At 40.0% G+C, this 20,194-nt stretch overlaps 1 protein-coding gene across 1 annotated transcript; it reads right to left on the reverse strand.

Moving 5' to 3' along the window:
• Window positions 1–524: 524 nt before the first annotated feature.
• Window positions 525–13,290, reverse strand: Smp_084740 (ubiquitin-specific peptidase 14 (C19 family); the record flags this gene model as incomplete). The annotated part of the gene is made up of 6 exons (XM_018791914.1): window positions 525–712; window positions 1,472–1,631; window positions 2,099–2,280; window positions 5,011–5,167; window positions 5,539–5,851; window positions 13,073–13,290. The coding sequence occupies 6 exons, from the start codon at window positions 13,288–13,290 to the stop codon at window positions 525–527; spliced, it is 1,218 nt and encodes a 405-aa protein (XP_018645017.1).
• Window positions 13,291–20,194: the final 6,904 nt, after the last annotated feature.

Here is a 20,194-nt window from a genome sequence, read left to right on the forward strand (position 1 = left end):
ATTATGAAAATTGTTTAATACCCTGTTCTTTCTTAGCCTGAAGAGACAATGAACTAAAATGAATCACGTGATATCATTCAATAAAATTGTATTGGAACTAAGCTTAACATATGTTAAGTGTGTACCCAAGTTTTTACTGAGGAATTTGAATGTTTTGCCGAACAGTTTTATTCTCTGTCTAGAATAAATGTCTAGCTAGCCTAGAAGACTACACTTGAACTATAAAACTAGAATGACTAGGAATAGTACAGACACAAGAAGGGTGCATGAGATTTAAAATGTTAGGTATGACGTGCTCAATTCCAGTTTGTGCTTACATTAAGTAGGAGGATATAATCACACGGGAAAGCAAAAACTAATGTTTAGGTATTATTTGTAAGAACCTTGAGAGTAGTTCGAGTATTAGTGGCTATTTCGCTGTCTGGATGTCGTGTGTGCAACTTTTTTGTTGATCTAAATTCACTTTTTTTTAGTTTATCTGTATTTGTGAAAAGAATTTAAAACATTAAATACTTATTACATGTTTATACCTCGAAAAGCATACCTTGTTTTTTCACCCAAGCAACATAATGCCCACTGGTACTTGTTCTACCTTGGTGGCTCAAAACACCTTGAAGTTCGTAGTACCCAGAGTTATTCGAACCGGGATCATCAGCGAAAAAGTTAGGCTCGTACAAGTCAGGATTTTGGAATGGGTCAGGTTGTACAGAATCTGGAAAAAATATGTCAATGAATTCGTTTGCGTGAATTTGGACATATTATCTCTGAATATTTAAAATGATCACAGGACGAACATTTGGCTAAACCCACTTTAGTTCGGCTTACGGCACTTGTAATGTTTATCTGGCTACAAAACAATTGCAGTCATTAAAAATAGTTTCGATCTACGTTTGTTAAGCTGGGACTCCTGATGAGCTGAATGTACGGCCGCTCTTTAGTTGTTTCCGAACGACTGTTCCCATCGTATAGATAAACCATGCTGTTAATTGCGAGATTCAGGGATGTATGCCACCATATTTTAATATTGGTCATCCTGAAATACCGAGTTCGGTGACTCGCATATGTTCTAAGAACATCATCCTAGGAAGCATTATTTGCTGACTGTCATCGACTATATTTGTCTAAGTGCCGATCATATTTGGAGTATCGTTTCTGAAAAGTATTAAATTTAGTCAACATATAATGGTTGAAAATTTCACCGTTTTGTCTTACTTGTCATGTAGACATGCGCTTACTGTAAACGTTCGATGTAGTCGCAACAGTTATCATACATACTCTACAAATAACCAAGTGATGGCTTTGTCTCTCAGACATAGTACTTGCTCTCTTAACGATAACCGTTGCTACTTTTTCGAACTTCGAAAAAACCTACCTGCTTCTATTGTCTATAAATGATAAAACCCAATAAATAACGTAATGTTAAAACAACTTCCAAAATTACGTTACATAACCACCTGTCAGTAATACAAACCTGGTTTACTTTTGAAAGTATTTGTTTGGCTTGAGGGATTGGCCACCTCATCTTCTTTAAGGCGCTGTTTTTCACGCATGGGTAGTAATTTCTGTTGCAATTCAGGCGTACAAAATTCGTGCATATCCAATGTTAGTGGAAATTTTACATCCTTTAAAATCTATAAAATAATGCGCATAGTAGTATCATGAAATTTTTAAAAGCTATAGAACCTTCAGAATAAAGAATGATCATTTGGAACTACGAGATACATCTTTCAGTAAAAATGTACCAACGACGCTCCTCAGACCTTTTACTTCGCATCACAAGGATTTTCATGTGTAAATTTTATACGAAAACAGTCTTTTGAGATGGACAACTTTTATTATAAAAAATGCAGTTAGCTTAAAAATGAGGAACCACAAAGCTGAAATATACGTAAAAAAATAATCAGAATTTTCAGCTAACACAACGGGACAATTTAGAGAGAATGGATCTTATAGTATTTGCTACAAACATGACTATTAGTTATCTTTAAGCAGGAACTTTTCGGACTGGCAAAAGTAATTATTTGTTTTCTTTTGAAGTTGTAATTTAAACATAAACTGGACATTTATAGCCATTATTACAATACACTTACTGACGTACCTTAGCATTTATCTGTTTATCTTCCTTGTAGAAGAAACGAACAAAATGAATACATAGGTAAGCTGGAAGCCGACTAATAAGAGACTCGCGTTTATATACTGCATTCCGATCCAGCAAAGATGAATGCTTAGTTAGATTTCCCGTCAATCCATTTCGAATACCAGTAATCAAATACTTTACATCTGGAGTAATTAACAAATAATACCATATAAATCAAAGCAATCTATTTTGGTTGGAATCAAATAGATTTGATGTTAAGAATCATTCATACATAGAAAAATTAGTAGTAGCTTTGATATCATCACTTAACCACTTCCATACGCACATAGCAGTTTCACCAATCGCACAACAACACCTGGTAGCTCCCTTAAACACCAGTCAGTCACAACGTAGAACTTCGTACGTACGTACATCAGTTCGAGTTGCCATACCACATTACCACAGAGATGCAGTTGTCAGTTTAAATCCCATAGTGGTAGAGGTAGTAAAAGTATAAGCAGTAATCCGAAAGACGAGGGTTTGAAGATGTTATTGAAGGAGTATAATACAGTGAAATATTTACATACTTCAGCATTAGTCACCAGCTACTATTACTACATCAGAGCACCTAGCTTTTCGGAGAAGGTCGGAAAGCTTTCTGTAAAATTCATCTTTCACATCATCTGAGCTGCAGTCAGTGGGAGAGTAGGCATATACGACGAAGAGGCAACGAGTCGTTACCGAGTCCTTACTGTTCCGTTTAGTCGGACAGCGCACACACGACTGTCTACTGGGATCCTGTCCAAAAGATCTAGTTCTGCCCTAGGACTCAATGCTATATCTACACTAGCCAGGACACGGCAAGCAGCATCAGGGCTTCCAGTTGGTTGGTTATTTATTTTGACATGGTGAGGTCAAATGAATGACGATAGGCAGATTCTAAAGTCCTAGCTAAGAAAGCCTGTTGTCCTATTTGGCACAATGTTCGGACGTTAAACACTCCTAAATGTAGTTTAGAGAATGGACTTAGACCAGGAATAACGTTCCGTGTACTCGAATCGTTTGCCCTAGCGGTGCAAGGTGATAAAGGGACGTGAGGAGGGTTAGTCGTGGAGATAAGAGAGTTATTATGTGTAGGAAGGATTTGAATGTGACCAACTTGGTCTCGTGTGCTTTTACGGGTATGAGGGCTGATATCACTTCCCAGCTGCCTACACCGTGGAAGGGCATGTCTTAAGGGACCTGAAAAGGAAGTTGGATTAATATTGGTCTTAACGACCTGGGAGCATGACCGCAGTGCCCAAGGGACAACTGATTGAGGCCGGTCACACACGACCTTTTTGTGGGTAATTTTTGTGTTAGCTCCATACTTGTTGAGACCTTACCGCCAGAGACGGATATCCGTGGGATAAAGCGAGATGTGCATTTTTAAGGTCGACCTTTTCTTCCTTGTGAGAAGACAGCATCGCTGCGGATGCTGGTTGTCTGAAGGGAACACCTTACTGCTGTCACACCCCTCTACAGTCAGAGTACGACTTGGCCCTCGGACCTTGGGTTTGATGCTTTTAGTCTTACCGCTCTTCAATCGACTTGCCTGGTATGGTAGAACCTACAGGAACATATGTCCCAGCCAATATAGCTCAGTTGGGTTATCACGATAGGCAAACCTGACCAACACGTCAAGGTAGCAGCTACATATCTAGTATCATGCGAAATTCTAGAAACAGTTAACAACTACCTTCATTCATTTGGTGTAGTTTGGCTGAATCTTTCCATTGTTATTTAGGACTGCAATTGATCGGTCTCTTATTGGTTATATGTGCATACTGTGTGTATTGTCTTGATATAGACTAAATTCATAAGCATTATAAGTAGAGATGAATAGTGGCTAGCAGTGGAATCCAGGACGCGCGTTCGTCCTTCTTGGGACTCGTCAACTAGATGTACCTGAATCTCAGAGTTGATGTTCACCCTAGGACTCGAATCCAGTACCGTTTGCTTCAAACGCCATCGCGTTATACACTTAGGTACTGAGTCCACTGCTAGCCACTATCCATCTCTGCTTATAATGCTTATGAATAAAGGCTATATGGAGGCAATACGCACAGTATGCACATATGGCCAATAAGAGACTGATAAATTGCAGTCCTAAACGTCAATGGGAAGTTTCAACCAAACAATACGAAATGAATTTAAGCTTCAACCCGTTACAAAAGCAAGTGGCCGTCAGGACTCAGTTGCTAAGTGTATAACGCGATGGTGTTTGAAGCGAACGGTACTGGGTTCGATTCCCAGAGTGAACATCAACTCTGAGATGCAGGTACATCCAGCTGACGAGCCCCAAGTAAGACGAAACGCGCGTCCTGGATTCCACTGCTAGCCACTATCCATCTTTGCTTATAACTACATTCATTTTTACAAGCGGAACAAATGAGTACCGGTTCAATGAACTATTTCACTGGAAATGTATGGAATAAAAATCATAAGCTTCAAAGCCCGGTGAATTACTCATTACGTCTATTTAACAAATCATATCTGTAGTGAATCTCCGAATAATCCCATCACTTCAACTTCGTTAGACGTAATTGGTAAGATGACCTAGTTACTAAACGGCATTAGTTCAGACAATGAAACCAATAAGGTTTTGACTTAGGCAGCGCTGACTACTGGTGTGGTTGTTTTTGACGGAAAACATGGATCCTCTCTTCAGTATTTATTAATATTATCCTTTTATCGGTGATGGTTTTGGTACTCAACTATACCAGAATTTATACAAGATATAAATATAACGTACGGTAACATAATTGCCCGTTAACTTAGAAAACTGAACGTACTGGTCTGAAGCGTGCTGCTAGACAATAAGCATTGTATAAAAGATAACATATTCTATGTACTGAAAAGACTAGATGTAATGACGTTAATTAAAATCTTACCTTGATGCATGAAGCAAGAAAGTTGAGTAAATGTTTCTAGACTATCTGTTTCGGGTTCATCTGATTCAGTACATCTAAGTTTGCAGGATAACTGACCAGTGAGAAATCTATCTACAGGATTCCATTGAGAAGTTGTAAGAAAACTTGGAGGCAAACTCTAAATTTTAAATGTAGAAAGAGGTGTGAACATTTTGTGAACCTGAGGTTATCACAGAACATCATCTATAGAAACATTTATAGTTGTAAAGGGCACAATTTGTGAAGTTAATCCGCGTACGGTATTCATTTGATGACTTTTTGTAAATACCTTATTCTAATCCATACAGCTTTTCAGTGCTTTCACAATGCACCCTATACATTTTCAAACTGTAGCAGATACTCAACACTTAACTATGTGCTTGGTAATAAATAGTGAAAACCTCTTATTGCGCCGTTATTAAGTTATCTTAATGTATGGTTATTATAAGATGAGAAACCAGCAGGGAAATATTCAAAAATACTGAAATATGAAGAACATAAAAAAGTTACCACTGTTGACGCATAAACTTGAGAATCAATCTTGCTACTTTGTAGTGCTCTGATTAGCTCTGTCCAACATTCACTAGCATCTTGTTGTTCGAAGCCACGGGAAATCATAGATAGAGCACCTGGAGCGGATTTACTTGCATCAGAAGACGATGCACGTGCGGCGAACTGCGGACAAACACTGTGCAAGCAAGTCAAGAAGAGCAGAGGAGTAACCGGTTTTTCAGTTTTGCTTAGGGAATTGAACAAAAACTTCAAACTTTCACATAAGGAACCAAGATTCGGAGAATCCGGTGAAGTTTGGGGAAAACGGCATCTATGTGAAGGAAAAAAGTTTTATACACAACGGACATTTCTTGAAATGTTTTCAGTATTATTAAAATGACCACACTTCTCTAATTTATACAGCTATTAAGGACCTTGATCAAACTTAACAATAGTACAGTTGAAAAATACTAGTTACATATCAGTCAGTTGAGTCATCATAAGAATTTAACTAAAGTGCTTTCTGGTTAATTGATCTTAACAGCAATGAAATTTTTTAGAACAAATGGTATTTCACCTTGAAAGCTCAAGACAAATAAGAACCTTGGACAAAAATACTACGTTCCTACTCATAGATGAAACTAGTAGTTAGTTAGTTTGTGCAATAACTTGATGGTATTTTTTGTAATCAAACCTATGCCCGGAAGGCGAAACTTGCTTGGTAGAAGTTATCCTAATGTGTCATTGATTTAACATATGATATTTGTGTTCCGATAAGTATGCAACTTATTTCAATGTGAGTGGTTTTATACATCAATTGATCTCGTCCAACAAAACCTTACATTACTTCAATATTTTGGCCTGAAAATAATTTTCAATCATAACAGTCATGTTTGAATAGTGACTTATTGAATACAATACTTGAATTATAATCACGTCACAAGGTAGAACATCAATTTAACAAATTTATAGTATCACCACTCCTCAAAAATCAGCTTGAAGCTTAGTATGAAAAACTGTACATAGTCGGTGGGTTTCAGTATTATTGTGTAAAAAGTTATCAGCTAGTTTATTATCAAAACACACGACCACGTTGAGCCAAATTATGTATGAAACCCCAGGTCCATCGAAAACAACCGACAAACTGAATGAAAACATGAACCACTGTAGTACTGCCCGACTACAGCTGCAAACTTGACGTGGTGGTCAGGCTTGTCTATCATGATGACTCGGTTGAGCTATATTGACCGGAATATATGTCCCTCTACGTCCTATTATGCGAGACAGGTCGATTGGAGAACAGTAAAACTCAAAGCAGCAAAATAAGGCCTGAGGGCAATGTCATACTGCTGACTCTAGAGCGGTGTGACAGTAGTAAGGTGTTTCTTCTAGACAACCATTGTCTTTAGCGATTCGGCCTTCTCACAAAGGAAGTGGTTAGAAAACGTTGACCCTTGAAATGTCACTTTATCCCATGGATTTCCGTCTTCAGAGGTACGGCTCCCAGATCGATAAGACCACTACTAACTCAGCTCCCTTTTTCAGGTCCCTCAATAATTAGTATCCTTACACGGTGGGCATCTAAGAAGTGATAACCCTACTCATACCTCTACAAACACCTGAGATCTTGTCCACGATCAAATCTCTCCCTCGCCTCTTAATAATTATTCCATCCCTCCGACTTATCCTTCTCATCTATTTTTATCACTATGCGCCACCAATGCCAATGATTTTAGTTCACGAAATGTCGTTTCTGGTCTCCTGAAACCATTTAACTACATGTTGGAGCTTTTATTGTTTGGACCCTTTGTCAGATAAGACGAGCTTCTCCAGCTATGACTCTAGAATCTCCTGCATCTCCGAGAAGCGCATATAGGATCCACATACGGCCATTTGTTTGGACTTACCTTGTCAATATAATGAACCGGGACGATTTACCCTTGGAGTATCTGAAAACCCTACGGCTGGATCCCGTGGCCTCGCTGGTATAGCAATTCGTTCTATGAAACAGGATCTGAACGGGATGGGGTAAGAACACTGAAAGACAGAGGCACACGTTGCATTTTTGTTGTCTCTGTCTACGCTCCCACTGATTTCAACTCGAAATTAAAGACTGATTTTACAGGATGCTATTCAACCTCCGAAAATCTAAACGCTCTGATGTAGTAAGTGGCAGGTGATTTTAATGGTCAAGTAGGTGAACTAAACCAAACCGAGAGGCACTTAGACGGATCTCACTGTGTTGCAGCTCAGCGAACAGATATTAGCGGCGGTCTGTTGTAATTATGCTCAGATAACTGTCTGTTTCTAGCAAAAATCAACTTCACACATAAGGAGAAACGTCGTCTGACGTGGCAACCTCCACAATCAACTTTTTGATGGACTCAGCTAAATCATATTGCCATTAGCCGTCGTTGGAGGTGCGCGATAGATGACTTTACCTTATTCTGGAGCACATGTTTATATCCACCCCAAGGTAGCTTGTCACGATATCGAAAAAGCCGTAGAAACAGCAGTGATATCTACTAGTAACTTAAACCAAAATGTTAGGAAAAGTCAGTGGATTTCAGTGGCGTCTACGGAACTAATAGATGCTCAGAAAATCATCCCATTGGACTATGGGACGTGTGAGGAGCAGAAGCAGCCTAAACACAGGCTGATAAAAAGCCTACGTAGTAATCGTGAGCAGTAGTGGGCAGCGAATGCACAAGAAATGGAAAAGACAGTAGCGTTAGGTAACAATAAGCAACTGTACAGAATTGTCGTGTGGTGCATATATATCTGGTGCCCCTCTGTACCAATGTTGATGTTAAAATAAATAAATAAACAAGCACAGGATTATCAAGGAAACGAGTATCAAAAATACAGCTGTTAGTGAAACTATCTCGGAAAAAGATGGGACTATTATTTACTACCAATCCAGGAGACTGAACATATAGGCTGGACATTTTAGAGAACAGTTGAAATGGCCTCCAGCCACACTTCAGTTACCCACTATCTCCAAGAAACATGAATGGTGAACTGATGCAACTCTTCCAACTCTTAGTGAGGTCAAAAAGACTGTAAGTAAACTGAAATGAGGGAGAGAAGCAGGGCTTGATAAACTAGTCCTTAAATTTGTTAAGAATGGTGGTCCAGTTTTAGCGGTTAAATTAACTCGAAGTTCGACTATAGTTAGATTCCTTGACCACAAGGTGGCAATCGATTCGGTCGATCGTGAGGTTCTATGGCAGCGTCATTGGAAGAAGTACCGCAGAAGTTCAATAATCTTGTGCATGCTCTCTACTCACAAACTTCTGGTCAAATTACAACTTATGGCGAACTGTCGTCAGCATTGATTACTTCAAGTGGTGTTTGTCAGGGTGGTCCAATTTATCTATTTTTATTCAAGCAGTAGGTCTATGATGAAGTTAAACAAAAATGTAGATCGTGGACAGCCTTGTCGACACCACTTGAGGTTGTAAAATCAGATAGCAGTTCGCCATAAGCTCTCACTCGACTGTTAGTGTTCGAGTGAAGAGCCTGCATAAGGTCTATGTACTTCTGAGGTACGCCTTTCAATTACTGACACTACCACAAAACCTCTCGGTCTAAAGAGTCAAATGCTGCTCTCAAGTCAAGAAAAGCTATCATTGTCTGACGCCAATAAGCATGTCTGTGTTCTAAAACCTGACGAATAGTGAATAAGTGGTCGATACAGGTACGACCATGTCTGGAGCCAGCCTGATTTTCTCGTGTTTGTAGTTCCCTAGTCTTTGTTGGGCGCCCGATAATTAATGATGCTAGTAGTTTAGATGTTATATTAGTGAAACTAATCCCTTTATGGTTATTACAGGATGATTTCGATCCTTTCTTATATATTGGGACAATCAGTGATTGTGACCAGTCAGATGGGATTACGTCCAAGTCCCATGTTTTAGCTAAAATATTAGTCAACCCAATCGCCAAAATTGGACCACCATATTTAAAGACATCTGGAGCCAATCTGTCTGGACCAACTGCTCTTCCTCGTTTCAGATTAGTCATAGCCTTTTGAACTTCAGGTAGATTCGGGGGACCTACTTCAATGTTCCACTCAGACTATCTGGGAATGGTGGGTGACTGTAGAGTAGCTGAAGGACAGCTGAACTGCTTCTTGAAGCGTTCTACCCTTCGTTCTAAACGTCTGGACTGAGAGCAGATAAGAGTTTCGTCTTTTTCCGAAATCGTTTCACTTACACTTAACTTCTTAATTCCAGTTTATTTTATTAGTCTGAAGAGTTGTCTGGTGTTGCCTACAGCCGCTGCCTTTTCCATCTCTTTAGCTTTCGTTACCCACAACTGCTCATGGTCGTTCCTTATACTTTTGGTTAACCTAGATCTGATTTGTTTTCTCTCTCCATCGTGTTCAGAGCCTGATGGGATGAGTTTACGAGAATCGATCAGTGCAATAGACCTAAAAGAAATCCATTGGTTTTTAGTAACCCTTTAGTTTAAATTACTAATAGATGTTACTGTTGTTCCCACAGCTGTTCGTATATCCTTCCAAGCAACATCTGGGTCAGCCTCGTTCCCCCGAGTTCAATTCTAATGGGTCTTCTTAGTATGGTGTTTCTGCGTTCACTGAGGCGCAAGGAAATGTGTGCTCGTATTAGAGCATGGTCAGAGTCTAAACATGTATTCTAGAACGAGCGACAGTCTTATACTGAGTCTCTCGAACGATGACCGATGGCAATATGGTCTATTTGAGTCCATCGTTGGTTTGGTGGAGGTGGTCGCCGTGTTAGACGATTTCTCTCCTTATGCTTAAAATTAGTGTCTGCTAAAAATAAACGATTGTCTGAGCACAGTTATAACAGACGTTCACCATTATCTGTTCTCTGAGCCGGAATACCGAAATACCCACCTAAATGTCTTTCTCTTTGGTTTAAGCTACCTACTTGGGCATTGAAGTTACCCGCTACGAGTACTATGTCTGAATGTTCAGCTTTGTGAAGAAGTTCGGGAAGCTTTTTCTAAAATTCATCTTTCACTTAATCCAGGTTGCAGTCAGTGGGAGCCTAGGTAGAAATGACGAAAATGCAGTGACATGTGTCCTTCCCTTCCGTGTTCTCACGGAGCCACCTAGCCGAACATCACACAGGTGACCATTACCGACTATCCATTTTAAAATTCCTTGTCCTACCCTCATACTTAGTGCTATGCCTACACTCGTCAGTCCACGAGGACTTGCCACCGGGTCACCTGATAAATGGAGTGCGTATCTCGTCGGCTCCCCGTTTTGGCGAAGTGAGGTCAAGTAAATGACCACACTAGGATCCTGTATGTGTGTTTCGGAGACACAGCATACATCAATGGTACGAGATTCTAGGATTTCAACCATGGAGACCTGTTGGCCGATTTGACATAGGGTACGTACTTTGAAGGCTCCAATGTGTAGTTTGGAGCAAAGTCTCAGTAGACCTGGGACTGTTTCGCGCACTAGAATCGTTGGCCATGGTAACACTTGAGTGAGCCGAAAGAGGAAGTTCAGTGTTGAAAGTCGTGGTGGGAGGAATAATAGGAATTGAAGGAGATTGATTATGGATACAGTGATTTTGAGTGTTGTTAGAGGTATGATGCCGGTTTTCACTTCCCGGTTGCCCACACCGTGGGAAGGTTCTTCTAGAGCTACCTGAAAAAGAAATTGGGTTAGAAGTGGTCTTAACGACCTGGGAGCGTGACCGCAGTGCCCAAGGGACAACTGATTGAGGCCGGTCACACACGACCTTTTTGTGGGTAATTTTTGTGTTAGCTCCATACTTGTTGAGACCTTACCGCCAGAGACGGATATCCGTGGGATAAAGCGAGATGTGCATTTTTAAGGTCGACCTTTTCTTCCTTGTGAGAAGACAGCATCGCTGCGGATGCTGGTTGTCTGAAGGGAACACCTTACTGCTGTCACACCCCTCTACAGTCAGAGTACGACTTGGCCCTCGGACCTTGGGTTTGATGCTTTTAGTCTTACCGCTCTTCAATCGACTTGCCTGGTATGGTAGAACCTACAGGAACATATGTCCCAGCCAATATAGCTCAGTTGGGTTATCACGATAGGCAAACCTGACCAACACGTCAAGGTAGCAGCAACGGTCGGGTATCGGGATCATATATTGCACAAAACGATAGCAACTAGCCAAGGGATTTCGAAACATAGAAAAATGTCTACTTACACCCCAAGTAATAGATTAAAGGTCATTTTGATAATCGTAAGTCGAATTCAAATCAACGGCTCGTTAAAGTCGCGTAATTCGAGTTGTAATCAATTACCAAGGTCGACAGGATTTTCATGAAATTAACATCGCTAGCTTAATACATTAGCATTTAAATCAATTCGTCATAAGTTTAGGACAGCTATGGTACATTTACCGGATACGAACTACGTACACAAGTGCACAAAATCACATTACATAATATAGCAAACAAAAACATTTTTGAGGTCACGGTTGATTTAGCTGGAAGTCAACGACACCACGTAAAAGAAAATGTAACTATCTAACAGACCAGCATCTCAAGGGCGAGTTTCGGATTTCTGAGTAAGATGCAAAAACATACTAGCAATCACCGTATGAGTAGTTTTGAGAGCGTATCTTTCTGGTGTAGTTGTGAAGGTCTCAAGTCACTAGCCAATGTAAAGGAAATGTGAAAGCAAAATTACACGAAATGCTTACTGCTGATGCATATGACATCCAATACATAATTCGAAATGATTTTGTCTCTTCATTAGTAATGTGAACTTAACCAAATCATGTCATTACAAACGAACCGAATGATAGGTACACTTGCTTTGAACAAACTGGTTGGAAGGACAGGAGTTACGTTTACCTTGTTCTCGGAAAATAGTCCTGCGATATTTCGTCGAGCTTCCACAGCTTGGGCAAATATTTTTAAAACTGACAAAACAATTATAAAATTATTTTTACTCGATAACGAAACCAAACTGATCTTTTTAATAAGACTAAAGCCAAAAAGATTCTGTTTTGAGATAATGTATTATTATAAGCTCTTAGTAACAGGTTCTAGATTTTACTGGCATGTCAACTTGGAATTAAAATTGTCTCACTGGGAATGATACATGAAACTGGACGAATCACGAGAATTGATATAGGTTAGCTTCAAAATATGACCAGTCGGTGTTCAAAACCCAACGTAAAATGCTTACCGGCAACTTGACTCAAAAACATGATTTTTTATGGAACTAAATGGAATATTTCAACCAACTCGTCCAATCAGATGAGCACAGAGGATTAAACAAAGCTATCTGAACAAGTCGGTTTTGAAAAAGATCGTTATAGTGAATACTTAAAGACAATTATGACTATTGACTAGCAAGTTTGTCGTGTGAAACGGTCAGAGTACACAGTGAATATTACAACCACGAAGAAACTAAGCAGATATGGGGTTACTGTTGTACAATATATATTAGCAGTTACAATAGTTATACAAGCATATTTATTGTCCATCGTAGAACCCGACTTATGCAGATACCAAAATCGTGGACAAAAGTTTGAAATTAAAAGCATATACATGAACTTACATCTGCAAAGCTATACGCAATTCTGGAATTGAGAAAAGCAATTGGACAGCAGCGTTCATATAACAAGTGTTGCCAAGATTTACGAGGCCAGGTGGTAGTTTTATAGAGTCTTCCGTGGAATGAGCAACTTTTGAATTATCCAAGCAAGGAGTTTCGGAAATCGGTATTTCGTCGACCGACCCAACAAGCATGATATTAATTCCCTTAATGATAAACATCAGGATATAGGTTCCTTACATCCTTCAGTTTAATGCCATTGTAATTTTCATCTCCTAGTATTCCTCCAGGCATCATAACTTTTTGACGATCGGGAGGAATACCAGTAAGCGAAAAAAGTAACGCCTTGAATAACTCGGGACACTCATCAGTGTTACATTCTACGTTTGAATACTTATTCTTCTGCCACTTTACGTTAACTGTTCACAAAACCCATTAATTTGTAATGTTATTTTGCATTGTTCAAACCTTTGTAAACCGGCATTAGAATAAATCACGTGAACCAGGTAGATGGGAGATGTTTAATGGCCGAACTGTAACAAAAATCAGAAATCTATAAAAAAAGACAAGTGAGATACGATGACGTACGTTGGTTACCAACTAATACAAATAATTTAATGATTACTCATATCCTAAACGTATATAGTTTAGTAGATATGAATTCGCCAAGCATGCAACTGTTTAGTTTAGGCGCTTTCCCTTTCAAATGGTTCAAATGGTTGTGGATGGAATAGAATAAGCTTTCGCTTAACAGACATCTGTGTCTAGTAGCAGTGGATCACCAATACCTCCAAGCAGGAACCTAGGTATATTAACGATAATAGAGAAAAAAAAGAAATTGGTAAATCGTCATACGATGTTATCCTTAGTCCTTAAGAATAGGTCATGTTTCCTCTTAAAGGACTCCTGAGAAGTCGCTTTGACTAGCTCATTCGGCAGCTAAATTCTAGCGTTTCACAATTATTAAGGAGTAGAAGTTGTGTCTACAGTCCATTCTGCTACGTTGGGTCTCCAGTTTCTCGGTATTGCCATCTAGGTTAGTATTGTGACTAGGCTTAAGTAGATGTTTGAGGGGATGACCAGAAGTATTAAGGATACTGTAAGCCATAAGAAGGTCACCTCTAAGACGCCTATACTCTAACGGATAAAGGTTAAGTGATTGGAGGCGCTCTTCATAAGGCTTGAATGTGAGTCCCCGAACTGATTTCGTGGCTCGCCTTTGGATACGCTCCAGAGTGTTCTTATCCTTTTGGAGGGAGGGAGGAAATACTATGTTTCCATACTCTAAATGGGGAAGGATAAAACTGTTGAAGATTGTGTAGAAAGTTCTACCCTCAAGCTGGCCAAAAATGCGCTTCAATGTTGCCAGTGCAAGGTTTGCTAGAAAGGCGTTCTTGTCACAGTTAGCGCACGACTTCAAGTCGTAGGGTACCAACATTCCCAAATCTTTTTCGACTTGAGATACTTCTAGAGAGGAGTTTCCTAAGTTGTAACTGTAGTCTGCAACATGTCGCAGATTGACTACTTTACGCTTTGAAGTGTTCAAGGTAATTCCGTTGTCGTCGGCCCAACTTTGAAGTCGAGTCTGGTCCTCCTAAAGTGCCAATATATCCTCTTGGTCGCGTATCTCTCCCTAAAGTTCACACCATCAGCAAAAAGTAGTCAGTCATACGATACCTGTTCTGGACGATCGTTTATATAAATCAAGAAAAGGAAAGGCTCTAGAACTGAACCTTGGGGGACCACACTAGGACATTCCATAGCCAGAGAGAAAGTGAAGCTAACCCTGACCTTAAAATGTCGATTTTTTAGATATGAGGCAAGTCAGTCAATTAAGGGTTGTGTTGATACCCAATCGTTTGAGCTTATTGATAAAACATATACAGTTGACCCTCTCAAAAGCTTCTGAGAAATCAAGGTAAATGATGTCAAAATTCCCCTTGAGATCAAGGATGCTTGTCTATCTATCCACTGCAGTCAGCAGGTTGGTTATACAAGAGTGAGCCTTCCTGAAACCATGCTGTTGGGGTGAGAAGAACTTTAAGGATAATAAGTAATCGTGTATACTGTTGCATATCAGGGACTCCATAATTTCAGAAGGTATAGAGAGAAGGGTCAACGGTCGGTAGCTTGAGGGTTCGCCGCGTCGACCTCCTTTCAAAATTGGTGTGATGTGAGCCAGCTCCCAAATTTCCGGTAGTTTGCCTCGATCTAGCAAGTGTGAGAACAGCACGCTAAGCAGTGTTGCCAGGATTGAAGCCGCTTCCCTCAGTGTAGCAGAATGAACCATATTCGGGACAGAAGTGTCTTTTCTTAGGTGTTGCAGTTTACGGAACACCAAGTCAGCCCTCAGGTTCACTTCGGAAAGTCCTGGGTTGGTCAAAATGTCAGAAAGTATTGTTCAGCCAAAGGGTTAGTGGCATCACCGCCGTTATTGGTCGGACCATTAGGACCTAGCAGTTGGGAAACTCCAGTTTTGGCTTGTCGAAGAGAAACTGAATAACGGAATAAGGTTTTCGGATTGGAGACAAATTCATCGATAAGCTTGATCTGGTACTGAAGCCTGTCTTCTTTTATTTCCTTTGTACATATGCTCCCTATATGTTTGCATTGCATGTACGCGCCGTTGTTGCCAGTTCGTTTATAATCAGCCCAACAGTGCCTTTTGCGGCTAAGCAAACGAAGAGTGCGGTTCTTGATGGTTGTAGGTTGTTTGTAGCATTTTGGGATCGTTTGAGAAACTGAATGCCTAGTAGCACATAAGAGTGTGTGCAGTAAGAAACCCCAATGAACATCCACTTCGAGTTGAGGGTGAACATTCCAATCCACCTGTTGTAGATAGTCCTGTAAAGCTGACACATTCAACCGTTTGAAATTCCAGCGTCTGTTGTTGGTGGGATGTGTCAGCTCAGTTTTGCTGACAAAAGTGAAGGATGTAATGGCGTGATCGCTTTTCCCCAAGGGAGCCAGAATCGAGAGGTTGTCGACGGTGTCTGGATGTTTCTCCAACGAGTTGTCGACTTCACATTTTCGAATAATCCCAGATCATCAATGAGGTTGAAGGACCGAGCTTCGGTTGAGTTTTCACCACCACCACTATTATTATTATTATTATTTTTATACGTATGTTCCGCAAAGTTGACTGTAGGAAGATTGAAGCCCCCTAAACTCAGGATATGAGTGAATCCGAGACGCATAGAGCAGGTTAATCCTTCCAGCATACGATTGTCGTACTCGATGTCAGCAGTTGGCTTTCTGTAAATGACCTCAACTAGACACCTCAAAGTGGTAGATAATCTTGCTTAACACCATACGAATTCATCAAGATTGAGAAACTCTTGGTTGTGAAGTTAGTGTACCCCCAGGTATGATCGCATGTACAAAACTTACAGGTGACATGCATATTGGAAGCGATAACCAGATGAGTGCTTGTGGCCTAAATAAGTCTTTTGTATGTCAGTCATCTGATGTCTTACTCTCTATATCGTCAGGTTTGAAGAATAGTTGTGTTCCTATTTGACCAAAACTGATGTCCGAAAATGTCTCCAGTCACCTAATTCATCCCAACGTTTACAACCTGATGGAATCCCGAACCTCTCTTTGAAAAAAATGTGCTGACGTTCTACGTTATCCATTCATGAGTATCTTTAATAGATCCTTCTCAACTAATCTTATACCGAAAATGTTGAGAAAGGTAAGGATAGTCCCTTATACAGAAGACAGTATCTGGTGATAAGAATGTGAAATTTAGACCCATAGAAATAACTTCACCCTTCCTCTAAACAATGGAAAAATCATTGATACTTCTATGTCAACCTGCAATAAAAGAGCACATTGATCCATATCAGTTTGCTTACAAATGCAAAAGAAGCACCTTAGATGCCGCTGCTGTTCTGCATCACAACATAGTGTTCAGCCTGGAAAAGGGTGAGAAGTATGAGAAACAATGAGAAATTCGAATAATAACAAAGACTAGTTACAAAATATGTCTATGTTGAATATCCCTGCAAACATCACGAATCGAACCTTTACAGAGTTTATAGACTGCACTCAGTGCTACATAGTAAATATAATTATCTTTTTACAATTTCCTAAGCAGATCACCATGTACATTTTCCTTGTTTTCATAATCATTATTGTATCAAAATACTTTTGTTTTAACAAACAAATCGTTTGCGCCACTGGTCTTGGACTTTTGGAGGCATTTAGTCGGTCGGATTTTTGCAGATGGAGTCAAGGAAGGTCTCTTTGAGTGCTAATGCTTTGATTGGAGGCAAATGGAGACTTGTACGAAAAATCGGCGGTGGTTCATTCGGTGATATATATCTTGGACAAAATATGTTAACTGGGGATGAAGTTGCAATTAAATTAGAGCCTGTGACTGCCCGACATCCTCAACTGCTTTACGAGAGCCGAGTTTATCGAGTTTTACAAGTATGCCAAATAGATTCACCACTAGTATTCTCAGAACTCATCAGGAGTGCCACGGGTTTATTGGTTCGGACCTGATGGTGTAAGTAATCGTTACAAAGCCATGGTTATGGATTTACTCGGTCCAAGTCTTGAAGACTTATTTACTTTTTGTGGACGTAGATTTTCAGCAAAAACGGTGTTAACTCTAGCGGAACAGATGTTGTGGCGCATCGAATGTGTTCATTATAGAGGTCTTATTCATAGGGACATCAAGCCTGACAACTTCTTGATGGGGATCGGTCCACACTGCAACAGAGTGTTCATTGTAGATTTTGGATTAGCCAAAAGATTCAGAGATCATAGAACGAAATGCCACATTCCATATAGGGATGATAAGAATTTAACAGGTACAGCACGTTATGCTAGCATAAATGCGCATGCTGGTATCGAGCAATCTAGACGTGATGATATTGAATCTCTTGGATATGTTTTTATGTATTTTCTCAGAGGACACCTTCCGTGGCAAGGACTAAAGGTACGTTGGAAATTTTGCGCATTTTTACCAAAATGTTTGGTTAATTAATTGTCATGCTATTCTCTATGGTAAACTTTTAAGGCTGAGTAAGCTGAGTATAAATTAGTTAATCAAGTTTGTAGTCCACTCTTATTTCGTCTTTGACTAGTAGCTACCGCACTGCAGATAGTATTAGTCTTTAATTAGAAGCAATACATTTTCGGTTTCATTAAGTTCACTGTCTGCCGATTACTTAGTGTTAACGTTGTTAAAATCCCACCGAATTCCTGCTTCGTGAATCAATGTTTAAAAGGAAACTACACCCTGGAAAATCATTGTTTCTGTTTACTTTTATCCTGAGTTACGATCTTATTTTTAGTAAAACACTACATCTCAGATTTCTCAGTAAACCTAGATCTTTCGTTCGCGATTTGTTACACTGTAACCGAGAATCTTGTGGCTCACAACTGCGCATATGATAGCTATCGCCTCGTTTTTAGGTTGACCGCCAAGATATTAACAGGAATGTAGGTTAACTAAGTAAACAGCTCTTAGACCAGACGTAGGGTACTAACCCATGCCAACATATGCGTCTTAGATACAAAAACGTAGAAGCTGGAACTATTTTGGCGTTTTTGGTCACCAAACCTTACAAAGAGAACAGAAGAAATGACGGAATTTATTAAAAGCGAATAATAGCAGTTGATAAAACAATTAAGACGATTGAGGTAAGCATACAGTTGGTGACAAAACAAAGCTCATTGGTAAGAGTCCACATCGTCTGCAATGCGTTAAAAGTTCATGAACTATGCCTATTTCGAGCCATATCATATGAAGCTTGCAGTTGCCAAAGATGTATAAAATGACTCAATAAATTCCTTTGCAAGCTGACTGAGCAGACGAACATTCTACTTACGCCAAAACTGACGCGATGTGGCAAAAATGAAGCAAGATTTTTGGATCTGTATCCAGATCACTCCAGTCATTAATCCATTAGGGTTAGTGAGACTTTCAAAGTAAACGAGCCAACACTTTACTGCCCGGAATTAGTGTAGGTGTTAAATCAGACCGGTCCTGAAGCAGTATTCCACATTTAGAATATGAGAAACGTAATCAGAACAGGCTTGAATTGTTGTTCGAAAATTTCAAGAAATTTGCAGACTGTCATTTGCATACTTGTTAATAAAGACCAGTCCCTGTAAAGATAAATGAGGTTCTCAGAAAGATTCCTCATACGAAATTAGAATGAGGAGATATAGCAAGTAACCTTAACGGTTTTATTTATTTATTTAAACATAAATATTGGTACAAAGGGGCAGCGAATACATCTGAGCCACACAGGTCACTTGGTTTGTGTGTGGGTTGTGATACTGCTTGGGTGCCCAGACCAAAGCAGGTGGTTTTCTTAAGGAGCCACACCTGGGACCTTCGACCTAAAGGCCTGATCCACAAGGCAGTGAGGCAATGTCAGGAGGTGCGGTCCCATGGTAGCCGGTGATCAATAATTGGTCCATACGCCATTTGTTCCTTCAGGATCCTGAAGCCCATGTGAACCATTGGTTTGTAATCAGGGTTTTTCACCCCCCAGGTGGATTCTCCATATCCACCGACCCGGTTAAAACATCCTACATTCGCCTTTCGTTCTCTCACTTTCGTAAACAACAGTATTGCCACGAGAAGACAGTAAGACTTCCCTGTCAGTAGCTGTGTACGAGCGGTCATGTGAGAGCATTTCGAGAGGGAGAGTTGGCTCTCCCCACACTCGGCCATACCAGGACATTCGGGGGCAAAGACTCTGTACAATGTTTTTGTATCTCTTCTCTATACCTTTTAATAACAAACGTCAATACAGCGGCTTTCAGTTAACGGAGTAAATACTGCATTCAGTCAAAGGAATATCACTAATTGGTGGTATGTAAGTGTATCCATTTGATAAATGTCATATGGATGTCATATGTATCAGCAGTAAGCATTTCGTGTAATTTTGCTTTCACATTTCCTTTACATTGGCTAGTGACTTGAGACCTTCACAACTACACCAGAAAGATACGCTCTCAAAACTACTCATACGGTGATTGCTAGTATGTTTTTGCATCTTACTCAGAAATCCGAAACTCGCCCTTGAGATGCTGGTCTGTTAGATAGTTACATTTTCTTTTACGTGGTGTCGTTGACTTCCAGCTAAATCAACCGTGACC

The sequence above is a fragment of the Schistosoma mansoni genome (assembly GCF_000237925.1).
Source record: "Schistosoma mansoni, WGS project CABG00000000 data, chromosome 1 unplaced supercontig 0034, strain Puerto Rico, whole genome shotgun sequence".
NCBI lineage: Eukaryota > Metazoa > Platyhelminthes > Trematoda > Strigeidida > Schistosomatidae > Schistosoma > Schistosoma mansoni.